The following is a 14,332-nucleotide window of genomic DNA, read 5'->3' as shown; positions in this document are numbered from 1 at the left end:
AAGTGGAAAAGATTCGTTATCTGGTGCCAGTGTAAACAAATCAACCCGGTTGATTGCACTCCTTCCAACGTTGTAACATACATGCTCCACCTGCTGGATGCAGGGTTGGTTTTTAACTCTCTGAAAGTACACCTGGCAGCCCTCTCAGCCTACACCACATCCCATAACAAGGTTTCGTGGTGGAAAGTACCAGTGGTTAAAGCCTTCATGGAAGGAGTAAAGAGACTTCACCCTCCTATCTCGAACCCACCGCCAGGATGGGATCTCAATGTGGTGCTATCTAAGCTCATGGGGGCCCCCTTCGAACCCATGCATAAAAGTAGTCTCAAACACCTGACTTATAAAACGGCCTTCTTAGTAGCCATTACCTCCATAAGAAGGGTCAGTGAAATTCAGGCTCTGTCAGTGCAAGATCCTTTCTTTACTATCCACAAGGACAAACTGGTTTTACGCACACACCCTAGATTCTCACCAAAATTCATATCCAAGTTCCATGTAAACCAGTCCATCGAGCTTCCGGCTTTCTTCCAAAACCCACAAAGCTCAGCTGAGGTGAAACTACACACCCTAGATGTGCGTAGGGCGGTCTTATACTATGTAAATAAAACCAGACCGCTAAGGAAAACAGATCAACTGTTTGTCTCCGTAGCTACAGGCAGAGAGGGGGATCGCGTCTCTAAGGGCGCTATCTCAAAGTGGATTATCAACTGTATACAGCTGTGTTACTCTCTTTCTGAAAAAACTCTGCCTTTTACGCCAAGGGCCCACTCTACCAGAGGCATTGGGGCCACTCTGGCTTTCATTGCAAATGTTCCCCTTGACACCATTTGCAAAGCAGCTACTTGGAGCTCTGTTCACACTTTTACTCAGCATTACTGCATTGACACTCATTCCAAGGCAGATACACAAGTGGGACAAGCGGTTCTAAGACACCTGTTTGCTCATGACCCTTCTCACATCCCACCTCCTTCTTCTGGTACTGCTCGCTAATCTATGCACAGCATGTGATCTAAGCAGATTCCACAAGCCTCAGAAGGGATACATTACTCACCGTAATCGTATTTCTGATGCTTGTATCTGCTTAGATTCACATGCGACCCACCCTTCCTCCCCTCCGAGAGAAGGCGCATGGTTGCTTGTAGTCTTACCTTTCTGTCTATCTGCTTGGACTATCTGTACTCACGCTACTCCTCATGCTACCTCATGTCAGGAAAAACACAATCTGGGGATCCTAGACGCGTGAGGGATCATGGGTACAGGGGACGTCACACTAGGGATAGTATTACTGGCACGCCCTGTGTCGACGCCCATTTTTCGACTTCGAAAAACAAACTGTAATACTCCGCAGCTTCCACTAGATGTCGGCCTATGCACAGCATGTGAATCTAAGCAGATACAAGCATCAGAAATACGATTACGGTGAGTAATGTATCCCATATATATATATATATATATATATATTAACTATCTCTCCAAACCATCGAGTTGTTTTGTCTTAAATGTTTTGCTAGAATAGTTTAGCAGTATTGTCTCTAAAAGGGGAATGGAAAGGGCAGAAAAGCAGAATATGTGCACAGTTGAGCATCATACAGACCTTGAATGCGATTCACTGCAGAGACAACATCAAGCTTTGAGGGTTGGATAGGCACAACATTGCAGGGACTTAAGACTATATGAAGATAGAGCACCTGTGCCCTCAATTCTTTATCTACAAGGTTCTACTTTTAATATCCATTTATTTAGAGGATTTATTTATTTGTACCGAAGGAGAAAAAATGTACGGTAATTAATCGATGGTTTCATGTGAACAATGTACATAAATATGTTGCTTGAGTTTCTATAACTGAGTTATTGATATAGTGCCATATGATCTTTGTACGATTTGTATGAACCAGTTTACAAATGGGTTTTTGTTATCGCGTGGGCGATGAAGTAGGAGGGTAATTGATACAGAGACCCTCTTGGGCTAGGTAGCCAGGTAGAGGGGCAAAAGGCTGCAGGTTTTGTGGGGGGGGAGGCAGTGATTTTCCCCAACAGTGCGGTGGACAGTATGCCCTCATATTTCTACCACTTGTTGCAAACCCTTGGTATATCCTACGATCCTATGGAAACCAAGAAATACTGTCTCTGGTTCTGATAACACTGATAGTGATATCTAGTTTTTATGTAGTGTATTGAGTCTGGCTGCTCCCATACCAGCTGTTACTACCCAATTTAATGTTACGCAATTTACCAGCCTTGTGTGGATGAAAATGTTAGTGGGCTCAAAGGGAGTGCTCAATGCATAAGCTGTCCACCAAGGCCAAAGGCCTCAGTCCTGAAATGCATTTGATTAACCCTAGGACATATTTTATAGTAACTGAGAGCTCTGTACAAAAATCAGAAACGGAAAGAGTTTCTTTTTAAGTCCTTGGGATGGAAGCCGTCTGCAATTATGCTATTTACTAAGCAGTGCCATTCATACGCCACTTTTAAGTGGTTTACACTCGTAATCAGAGTCGCACATTTACATTCATCTCTCACTAATTTTGATTATTGAAACGTTCTCCACAGTGCTCAAATGATTGATTTGTGAAAGGAGAATAGTCTTTCCACTTGCCACTTGAGTGCTGCGCTTCCATCCCTGGTGCCATGCTTTCTAGCGCTTGGCACACTTCCCAGCAGTATGTGATAGTCTGATGTCTGAACATAAATGCTAATTACAGGTGTATAAAAGCATTCAAAGTTTGATCACATTTAAAGAGCATTCTGCCCCCAGATTCCTGGCACAGAATGGTCTATGATCATGTGCTTAGAAATCATCGCTCTTTGAGGGATTCTTATTCCTGTAAACAACCTTGTTGGCTCTGACAAAGTTTGTAGTGGACGGAAAATGCATGCCACTAAAACCAGATCCATCTTTGAGTTTGCTGTTGGCAGATTTAGCAGGCAACAATACCATTGCTTGAGCAGGTCACTTTATTGAAGTGTCCCAATACAATGAGCTTCATAACTCACAATGAGTGTGACCTGTGCAGACTTTGATCTGCCATCCCTAAGACAGCATCTTTCTTAGGAATGATGTCAGCTGCTGACTGTGCTGTTACATTTCAAAATACCCGATCAGATCAAGCCTTTGAGCATCATTTAGACAATGAGGACTATGAAACTGAATGCACATTTCCTTATTTCCATGTTTTATTTACATGCCTTATTTGCTATTCCTGATGATTTGGTACACGTCGCTACATGAATCTGTTCTCATGGTGGATTTTCTTGAATGCTCATTAAAGGACTCTGAAAACACGTGACTGAAATGTAACTTTTTGTTTTAGGTTGCTTAATGAGAAAAGGGAACAGGCCAGAGAAGATCTTAAAGGCTTGGAAGAGACTGTGGTAAGTCATAACCTTAATGTTGATGGGGAGCCAGAATTAGTGATATAAATAACTCCACAATGATAGGCACCACTCAAGGCAAAGCCATCCAACGTACGTCACTGGCATGACGAAGTCACCAGTAGAATTTCACTTTGCCCAATTCACCTTATATTCAGGGTGCAGACCAAGCACTTCTAGAACCTAAAGTGTGGTGTGTAGGGTCAGGGGTAATTCCCTCAGGCTAGTAGGAGTTAGCATACAACACTAGTCTTTTATGTGTGCGTAAGGTGGCAGGTATATCCCTCAGACAAGTAGGCGATTGCATACAACCATAGCTTGTAAGAGAGCTCATTGGAATGAGCGCTTGCTGCTGTGATCTGTGTGTGATCTGCAGGTTTCCAACAAAGTCAACTCAGGCTTTCATCCTTCTGAGGTCGATAAATGAGTACCAACTTCGGCTGAGATGACTAATGTATGCAAATATGTTCTATGTACAGTGCTTGAGTATAAGTGCTATATAAATAACAAATCCTTATAATTAAATAAATCATTATCAAATCCTTCAGGCTACTAGATTACATGTACCCATAGCTTTTAATGTGAGTGTAGGGTGACGGGTACAACCCTCAAGCTAGTAGGAGATTGCATACAGCCAGTGGTCGAAGTGTACGAAAAGAAGTAGTGGAACAGTTCCAGAACAGTTACTTTTTAAAATAAAAGTATAGGAACGGTGAAACTTAAAAATAAAAACTATTGGAGCACCGCTCCCTCCCACTTCAACCTCTGCATACAGCCATAGCTTCTAATGCGCTCCCCCATCAGATATTTTACACCAGACGCAAGTGAGATGATTGGACATTTGCATTTCCTTTAAGTAATGCTTTGCATGGGCCCCCATTGGCCACATGAATTTGCTGCTGTTTCTGCATATGATGATTCTTTGTGTGAAATCTTGATGTGCCCCACGATTGTGTTGCTCATTCACTAATAAATCTCTGAATGCAAAAAAGTCCTATAAAATTCACTCAAATGCTATTGATTCCCAAGGCAGCGACCACCTGCACAGCGAGTGGTGGAATGGTTATCCACATAGAATGCAATAGTCGCTTATTATTTTAATTACTGGAACATTGTGGTAGAAACGAGGGACCTGGATTTGATGCCCTGGTATGAAGCAGCCCTTCTGCCCGATACTGCACCGTATGCCTAGTGCCATGCTTGGAGCAAGAGATTGCACCCGAGTGTGGGACACTTTTGTTGTTCAAAAAGTTGGGTTCTGTATGGCAGGTGGTCAACACCCGCAGGCAGCCTATCGATAAAGCTAGCATGGAACAAGGACACACCAGCTGCATGGAGTTGTCACTTCCCAACCCCTTCTATTGGGTATTCCTCATCACGTGGCATTGTGCCATAGTTTCCTTTAGGCCAGTGGATGTCTCGCAAGGGTAATTGTTACCAAGTTTAAGTGCGCACGGACCATTGACTAGCTACCAACACTTGCTTCACTCCCTCATCCCACTTCTAAATCCGTCAAAGGTTTCGGCCACCAGATTAATGCAAGCAAGAAGGATATAAAATGATGGCAGTTTCCCGTCTCAAGATGCAGCCAGAACTGCAAAGGTGGTTGGAAAAGCCTGGCCCCCACCATCATTTAAATCAGTGCTGTACGGGTGCAGAAGTACGAGTCCGACACAGTGGTAGTATGTTTATAGAAAAATACTTTTATGTATGTAAGAATGAAAGAAAAGGAAAAAAACTATCTCGCCCTATTTCTATGAGGGGTTGCCCTACCTCAACAAAAAGACTAAGGACTCTGTCAGGATGTCCAGTAAAGTAAAATGTCTACCATCCTGTGTCCAAAACCTATTTCCATCCCTTAGACTCTAGACTAACAAAGGAAAAAAACTGGTTGTCTTCTTGATCCAGAAGGAAGTCCCTCTCGTTCTGGATACAGGCTCAAATATTCAATTCTTGATTAAATAAACACAATAATGTGTTCTTTCACTTAACAGTTGTTGACGTTGGATGCTCCTCCACATGTATTCAAAAACACAACAGGATTCAACGGGGAATCATCTCCCCTCTTCTTTTCACTAATTCAACATCAAGTCTGGTTTACTCTCCTGCCAGACTTGACTGTAGGTTCTTCTTACATCAAAACACAGTTTCCCAAACATTAAGGTGCCGGGTAGAGACAGTCTCTTCCCCTATTCTCCTTCCAGTGCACCAGTGCAATGTCCAGCCTGATTTACTATCTTGCCACGCTTGAATTGAGGACCACAGACACATGTCTGAGTCTCAAGGGGTGTTGCTTCCCCAGCTCACAAGTATAGCGTTAAGTCTTGGTCAGTACCCTGCCAGACTTGACTGTGGACCTTTCATTACAAAACACAGTTCCCAAATATCAGGGGGGGGGGTGTTCTTCCACTGTCCTTTCTTCTGCTCATAAGCATAGGTCTGGTTCACTGTCCTGCCAGACCTAACTGTAAACTTTCTGTTCACATAACACAATGTCCAAATAACTCCAGGTCACCAATGTAGCATCAAGTCTGGTTCGCTATCCTGCCAGGCTTCACTGTGGACCTTCTGTTCGCAAAACACAATTTCCAAATATCCTTAGATCACCAACATGGATCAAGTCTGGTTCACTATCCTGCCAGACTTGATTGTAAATCTTAGAGTACCAAAAAGTATCTTTCTTTGGCAAAGAGTCACCGGCACCTAGTTCTGGTTTCTTGCACCTCTTTCTCTTTTACTTGGTCCGGTAAGAAAGGCATGCTATTATAGTAATACAGACACAAGTGATCACAGTTCAAGGGTGTTTATTAAACTGTAATATGAGTGGGATAAACGCCTAAAGCTAAACCTAAATCTACGATGGGAGCAAGCTACGACTATCAAATAATACCGTCCAAGTGGAGTGTAGTCAAATAAAAGGGCCTATAATAAGAAGCCTATTGACAGTCCTTACCGCTATATTACAAAATAGTGTGGGATAATGTTCATAAGAAAAAAAAAGAAGTGTTCACAAAATGATAAATCAGGATTTTATGGCCGGGTCTCCCTTCCCCATTTCTTTAGTAAGGGACAAGGCAGAACTCTCGAGCACAGCACACTCCTGGGCTTCTCTGGTATGAGCGTACAGTTCCTTTTCTCTGTATCAGGGCCTTCTGTGCCCAAGTCTCTTCTCATGCAAAGTCTCTTGCTTCAGAGAGCCTGAGAAGCCAAAACAAAAATTCCTTCTGTTAACCTTTGTCAGGTGATTACCCTTTCACCCTTGGATCCCCCTCAGCCGGGCTCCGATCCTTCTCTTTCGTCAGCCTCCCTCAGTTGGGCTCAGACCAACCACTCACTGTGGACATCCCTCATTCCGGTTTATACTTGTCATCACAATGTTGTTCACTTAGCTTCTTCACAATTTACTATCATATTTTAATCACCATCTCCTGGTTTGTAATATTCAAAAGTCTTAATGTCTTTTTAAACAACCCCTTTGGTTTAGTGAGGTCCCCATCAACCGGGCTCAGACATTTCAAAGTGCTTGCCAATTCAAACAGAGACTTCCGTAGGGCGATCTCGTCTCGCTGGGTCACTCTGTTAGCCTGCGGCAAGCACGTGTTTCACACAATCACAGTTCACATGGCGTTCCCCTCAGCTGGGCGCAAACGCCTGTTTCACAATATCAAAACTTCCTCAATGTGTCAATGACTTACGATTGTACAGGGATTTGGCTTGACCCTTGTATGACCACCTTAATACCTTAGACCAGCTTCCCCTATGGCCTCTTGGTACTTGTAGTTTCTTTGCTAACAATGTTCAACACCATCTCTGTTCAGGAGAGGTATACCAGCCTAAGACCTTCGACTGAGCACCCACGTCTATCTCTGGTGCCAAGTTTGTTAACAAAGAACCGCTTGTTTAATTTTCTTCTCTATGTTGCCACTGCAATCTTGAGCCTAACACAGCTCGGTCGACTATCCGGTTCTTCTGACTCAACGGCTGTGCTGAACTCGTTGGTGGTTCCTTTTCTTCTGGAGTCAATGACAGTACCACAATGGCAACTGCGTCTCCCTGCCCTGGCTATCGGTGTGGGTAGGTTCCATGTACCGCTGACATCCGCCACACCATTTGCCAGCTGCGATTCCTGGTCTTCTGTTTCTTTCATCGTACACTTCGCGGGTCTGGGTTGGAAAGGGCAAGGGCAACTCCCTCTTGACGTCATTTCAGGTCTCTCTGCCTTTCTTTTCCATTTGAACTGCAGTCCTGGAATGGCTGCATCATCGTGCGTATGGCCTTGCTTGGAGTGTGCTCTTGTTCTCCGCCTTTTATCCCTATGGGGAATGGAAAAGGTAGTCGGGTGTATGTAGTTGTCATGAATTGCTGGACTCTGCCTGACCCTCGTGTTGGGACATGTCAGGTAAACGGCTACGGTATTAGTCCATGTTGTGAGAAAGTGTTTGTGTTGGAAAAGGGAGGGTAGAGTTGAGTTAAGTATTCTACTAGGCAGGAAGGAGAAAAGGTGTCCCAAGGAAGGGGATACCACGTCTCAACCTTCGGTGTCCTGCTTTCACTCCCCAAAGACCCCTCATCCAGGTGATCCTCCCGCACTGGTCCACCCCCAGGAACTGGATCCAGTAGTGATCCAATAGTGATGGCCGTGTCCTGGCCACCTGGATGAAAGATCCCTAGGACTAGTGGGTGGGACACCTTCAGGTTTCTCAGTCCCCAGACCCCCCTGGGCTGGCTTTTTCTGTCACTTGTTTCTCTTTTCTGCACCCCTCTATATTCTCTCGGGCTCTCCCGACTTACTTTGGACCTCAGTCCATTATGTGCTTCTTTGCGTGTATGTGGGTCCTTGACCGCTGTGTGCTTCTGTGTGCTTTGCCCACTTTCATATGGGTCTCATACCCTGATGTGCTGTGCTGGAGGGGCTTCCCCATCTTCATGAGTCTCAGACCCATGTATCTTGTTTCTGTGGGACCTCGGCCCCTGCTTCACTGAATGTCCAATTGAACAGACCTGGTGTACTCTCATGCAAGGTACTGTTCCACATAGGATTTTTTGCAAAGTTTGTTTCAAACTGTTGCATTCTTCCATTATCCCTTTTCGCTTCCCGGGATATTGGTATGGTCCCTTTTGATCTATTTAGCTCTCTACGTGTCCCAGTAGCCGCCCGGCCCTTTCCCCACCTTTGAGAAATGTTGTTGTGGTCTCCGGTCTATCCTGGGAGCAGATTGAGGCTTCTGTACTGCTGCCGTGTTTAGCGTCCTGTCTTCGATGGCTCCACAGTGTTAGGCTCTCCGCTCACGTCCTCACCTGCGTGCCTTCTCCTTCTTGCTTTGGCTTTGCTGGTAGTGTTTCCTTTTCCCCCGCCACCGGACATGTCCCTATTGCATGGACCTCCTGGAGAGACTTGTCCCTCCTCTACAGCATCTGGTTCCTCGCTCCTCCAGGGCTGACTTGACAAACTATGTAGCCCTTCGTTGCTTTTTATCAACAAGAATGTGTCTAGTAAGCTGTACGATTTGGGGTTGTTTTACCGTGACTGAAAAGTTTGCGATGGAAATGACTGCATGAGAAATGTATGTAATACAAAATTGTTTGTGCATTTCCCATTCAGTCATCCAAGGTAAAACAACCCCAAATCTATAGAAACCCTAACCCCCTCTCATACCCCTACTTACCTTTCCTTCCATCTCGCTGGTCCCTGCGATGCCAGTTCCCTTTCACTTCCGTGATCGGGAACTGGCTCTGCAGGGTCCTTTTCTTTTTTATTTTTATTAATTTTTGCTCTGGTCATCTGCAGGGGTGTCCCCCGCAACCCCCGCTCCCTATACTGCATAGTATAGTGAGCGAGTTGTTGCTGGGGATACCTTGCAGCTGTTATGACCACAAAAAAAAAGACCTACACCACCAAATAGATACTACAAAATGTCCTACGAACATTTAGTCAGTAGGACATTTAGTAGTATGCATTTTAGGTAATTTGGTGGTGTAGGTCATTTGGATTCTGTCATTTTGTCCCAATCCAGCTGTACCGTATATGTTAGTTTTGCAGTGGGCTTTTGCCTCCTCTCCTGAGCTTCTTCGTGTCAGTGATGGTTTGCATTTTATCTAGGTATGCCTCACTCCTCCTCATCCCAGTATGATTAATGAAGTGCTCTACTCTACTGAAATACATAGAGGTGTGGGGAACCAGATCGGACTGAATTGTTGAGAGGCAGATGAATACATCATCCAAAGCTTCTGCCCATCTCCCAACCCAAAACCGCACAGGTGAGAACTGTTACTCACTGAGGCAACCGTACTGCCCTTATCCCAAGCTGGTACAGCAAGACATGGAGACCATTTAAGCTGTTGATGGCAAAAGCAGAAGCAATGGTGTAATAGTAACAAGTGCATGCATTAGACACGAAGCACACATGCACTCCACATGAAAAAAAGACACACTAGGTAAAATATGCATTTATACATGAAGACTATTAACAGTGCATTGTGAAAAACCAGAGGGTGTTTCACTGCCTAGATGCCGGAGATCCCTTTCTCAGGTGGCCAGGGCACAGCCATTGCCTTTGGATGCAGACCCTGGGGGTGGACAAGTGCGGGAGGATCAACTGGGTGAGGGGTCCCTGGGCGAGAGGAGGAGGAACGCCCGATGGCGAGGCATGGTACTCCCCCTTTCTAAATGCCCCTGTCCCATACTATTTTATAGGATATAGCAACTTCCCAGATCCCCCCCCCCCACCCTTTCCTACATAAACACTGAGCCGAGGAAGGGGAGGTCTGAGGCTAAAAGTAGCACCACCCATTATTGGACATGTCACTAATAAGATCAGCCAGGGTCAGGCACTTGATCTTAATTACATACACCTGGTACCTTCTAGCTCTCCCCACATGGTTAAAAGGTGGAACACTGAGAAACACTCTGAGCAAAGCAATGCACGAGAAGGAGAAGTTCTTCCAGGGCAATGGTGAACCAGGCAGAGCAGAAAGACAGGCCAAGGGACGGAACCGATGTACAGAGAAACCTTGGACACCCTGGCAACAGATTGTTACCTCTGAAGGGCCTTGAAGGTTGTGCAAGGAAGCCCAGCCAGAGAGAAGAGACAAACCTCTTTTGTGTTTTAAGGATATCAGCCACCCTCCCGGGTGAACAGCAGAGTTGGGGAGGTGCAGCAGCAGTTGTGGTATCAGCCTTGACTTCAGGATCAAAGCCGCAAAAGACGAAAAAGAGCAGGTGAGTTGATGAAAGCAATGAAAGTCCGGTCTATGTGAAATGAAACTTGATGGCAACAGTATCCGACGAATGAAGGTTGTGCATGTGCCGATAAGACATGAGAGAAAGCAAAGCATTGCAAAGAACTGTAAATTAAATTAAAGATACAAAGTAACAGAGTGTTCCAGCAAAAGAAGATTTCCCAATCGGAAGTCTCTCTGAAATGTCTGATGCCATATAAGCGGCAGAAAGAGAAAGAAACTGAGATGCAAGATTTGAATTGTTAGGTTTGGTACCGGCAGAGGGAAACCTGGATTTGAGAGATCTTTGAACTTTTAAATAAATACTGTGCTCGAAACTACATTTACTAAGAGGCCTTGGTGTAGGAGAGGAAAAGTGAGGTTTAAGGAAAGAAGGTCGAAGTGGTCATGCCGAGGTAAGAGCAAAAGCCTCAAAGTTTCAAAACTATTCAACAGTGGAACGAAAGTGAAAGGAGGCTTGAGACCGATGGGGGTGGGGGGAGCCTAGGAGGTGTGATTGAAGCTTGGGGAAGGTAACCCCACACATTGTGATTGAAAGGTTTGAGCTTAGCAGTGGGAAGCCTGTACTGAATTGTGATAACCAGGACGACAGAAACGTTTGTTTAACTGTATTATGAGCCAAACGGTGACCTAGGCTTGAGTGACAGAAAGCTGCGAGATCCAGTGGATAAACTAGTGACTTTTCGTGGAAGGCCAAGTGGGTCCTGGTCCACGAAACAAACTGCATCCTTGTGCCCGAAGCCAGATTGTGTCGCAAGGTCCAAGTGTGCCACCTTACCCCATGCTACAAAACATGGGGAAGGAAGTTTACTCAGCAATGCTGACGTTTTCTTGGAACACTGATTTTCGTTTTTGCATTACACATTCCCTTTACACATTTATTGTATTAGAAAGAGGGCAGGAATTAGGTCTATTACTATAGTCTATTTTGTTTTGACTAAGAACTGACTAGGACTGTATTTTCTTTTTGTTTAATGGTCGAGAATACTCCCATCTTAGTTATAGGGCAAGAGAGGAGTTTTCCAACCCCTTTTAAACCATCAATACATGTTTTGAAAAGTGCAGCTCTTGTGTCGGTGTCTACTTGTGATACCATGCCTCCCTCACAGCATCTACAAGACATGAGGAATACTAACATGCCTAACGTATAAGGCAAATGGAACATCAACGATATGCAAATATAGCTCATCAACATAGAAACAAGAGGTTAATGGGTCAGCCATCTTCTTGAAAATGGAAGGCGCAGCATGCTTTTAATTAAACAAAAGGCATCAAGACTTCAAGAGAACTCAAAAATCTAAATCAAGAATACATATCCGTGCAGCACTCAGACAGGAGTTGAAAACTAGTGCCAAGGTTACATGAAAATAAGTGAGTGTCGGAGCAGAAGAACAAAGGCACAAGATAGTTATTCCCAGTACGTCAGCCGGATACTGCCAGATTGAAGTGCTATAAGAGCACAACCAACCTTTGTAGGCCAGGTGCAGTGACACGACAAGCCAAAAGACTCCATGAACAATAACTCAAGAGTGTCTCCATTGGCAACAGAAAACACAACACCTACAGTAATATTAGCTAAATTCTCAATAAATACAGAATAAATGTTTCGAGGGGATTGGGCCCTCCGACGTATTCCATATATATGACAGTAATCACCACAGCTGTGCTGCTTCGGAAAATTGTCTGCGTCCTGCGTCGATGACGTCGATACGCTGTCCTCGAGGGCCTCCGTCGACCTGACGTCACCGGATGTTATAAGTAGGACACACGACGCCCGTAGCCTCAGTTCCATTTTTTCCGCAAATGTGTTCGCTTCGGAGATCTCGGCGCGCCTCGGTTCTACTGAATCCTGTTCTTTCGGTTCTTCAAACCTGTATGTTTGAAAAATGATGTCTTCGGCTTCTTCCACCCCATGGTCGGGTTTTAAGAAGTGTCGGGTGTGCGGATCCAAGATGTCGTTGACGGACACGCATGACGCTTGCCTCTGGTGCCTCGGGGAGGACCACGATACGGATGACTGTGTCCACTGCCAGTCGCTTACATCGAAGGCCTTGTGGGAGCGTAAGAAGAAGCTGTCGGTGGGTAAGGTGGCCAAGCCCCGGAAGTCGCGATCCACTGGACTTTCGACAGACGATTCAAGGGTCGACTCTCCACATCGTCGTCGTGTGTCCGGGGGGTCTCGGTCCAGGAGTTGGTCTCGCCATTCCTCTGCCTCTTCGAGGCACTCACGGAAGCGCCTTCACAGGTTGCCTTCCCCGTCCTCATCCAAGGACTCCGCCCGTCGGCGGGTTGCTTGTCCCAACAAGCATTCCACTCCTGAGGAATGGGATTCCTTCCGAAAGGAGATGATGGCGATTTTTCAATCGCAGGGCTCCGGTCCATCCGCGCCATCGAAGGACGCCGGCCGTGACCATGCTAGAGTCTCCGCTCGTCCGGCTTCGGACTCGAGCGGTCGTCGCGACCACCGGGCGCCTTCGAGGTCCCGGTCGGACAAGGATGGTAGCTCTAGACATGCCCGTTCCAGGTCCCGTTCCTCGATGCCCTCGAGACCGCGTGAGCCTGTGAAGTCTTTGAGGAAGACATCGACGCCTGCGGCGCCAAGGTCGTTGAGGGACTCTCTCGAGGCTCCGCCTCCGAGGAAGTCGTCGACACCATCGGTGCACAGGCTGTCGGACACGCTCGGGGCACCGCCCTCGAGGCCTGTGTCGACGCTTTCGAAGTTGTCGGCGCCTCGCTTGATGCCGATTCCGTTGGCGCCTTTCGAGGCTACTTTGTCGGAGGTACCCCGTGGTACGGTGGAACCCCCCGAAAGGCTCTGGCCAAGGCTAAGAATGTCTTTGTTCCTTTTTCTGTGCCTTCTTTCCGCCCTCTGGATTTAATTTCTGAGGGGGATGAGGGATCTGAGGAAGGTTTGATGCCTGAGGAGGTGCCTGACGAGATTTTGTCGGGTCACAGCCAGATTGATGACCTGCCTGAGCCTGGCACCCATGAGTCCTCGTACCAGCGCCTTATGTCGAGGGTCACAGAATACTTGGGGTGGTCTGCGCCACCTGTGGATTTTCTGCAGGATGACCTGATGGACATACTATACCAAGGTCCTCCAACTGACCCGGTACTACCATTACACATGGCTTGGCAAAGAAGGGTGGCTGCAGCTTGGACTGCTTCGGAGAGTCTCCCCGCAGTGAGCAAGTCTTTGCCGTGAAAATACCGCCCAGCCAGTAGTGACCCTGCTACTTGACCACGCACCCCACTCCGGAGAGTTTGGTGGTGCAGGCGGCCACGGCCCCAGCAAAGCAGGCGTCGTACTCTACCATCCCTCCTGATGGGGACGACAAGCGTTTTGATGGCTGGGCGAAGAAAGTGTTTTCTTCAGGGGGTATGGCTTTACAGGCAGCCAACTCCGTGTGTTCCTTGTCACGTTTCACGCACACTCTGTGGAACTGTATTTCCTTGGCGGCTGAACATATTCCCGAAGGGGAGGAACAGGATGGTTTTCTTGCTATTGTACAGGATGGCAAGGATGCCATGTGTGAGACCGTTAAGTCAGGTTTGGACATGGCAGATTGTGTCAGCCGGTCCATAGCGGCGAGCACCGCAATACGCAGGTTTGCGTGGTTGCGGAAGTCGGGGTTTGCTCCGGATGTGCAGGCCCGGCTCCTCAACATGCCCTTTGATGGTGAACATCTTTTTGGCAACAAGGCTGATGAGAGCCTTG

General features: G+C 46.4%; 1 protein-coding gene across 1 annotated transcript in view; it reads left to right on the top strand.

Annotated features, from left to right (window-relative positions):
- The window catches only part of KIF5C (kinesin family member 5C), an 870,858-nt gene that overhangs the window by 713,559 nt on the left and 142,967 nt on the right, over positions 1-14,332 (top strand). The window contains exon 21 of the mRNA XM_069616501.1: positions 3,315-3,375. Within this exon, the coding sequence (XP_069472602.1) occupies positions 3,315-3,375 (61 nt within the window). The remainder of the gene's footprint in view (positions 1-3,314; positions 3,376-14,332) is intronic.

This window comes from Ambystoma mexicanum, chromosome 9 (assembly GCF_040938575.1).
Source record: "Ambystoma mexicanum isolate Mex_15411 chromosome 9, UKY_AmexF1_1, whole genome shotgun sequence".
In the NCBI taxonomy this organism is placed as follows: Eukaryota; Metazoa; Chordata; class Amphibia; order Caudata; family Ambystomatidae; genus Ambystoma; species Ambystoma mexicanum.
This window is presented reverse-complemented; position numbering and strand designations above follow the sequence as displayed.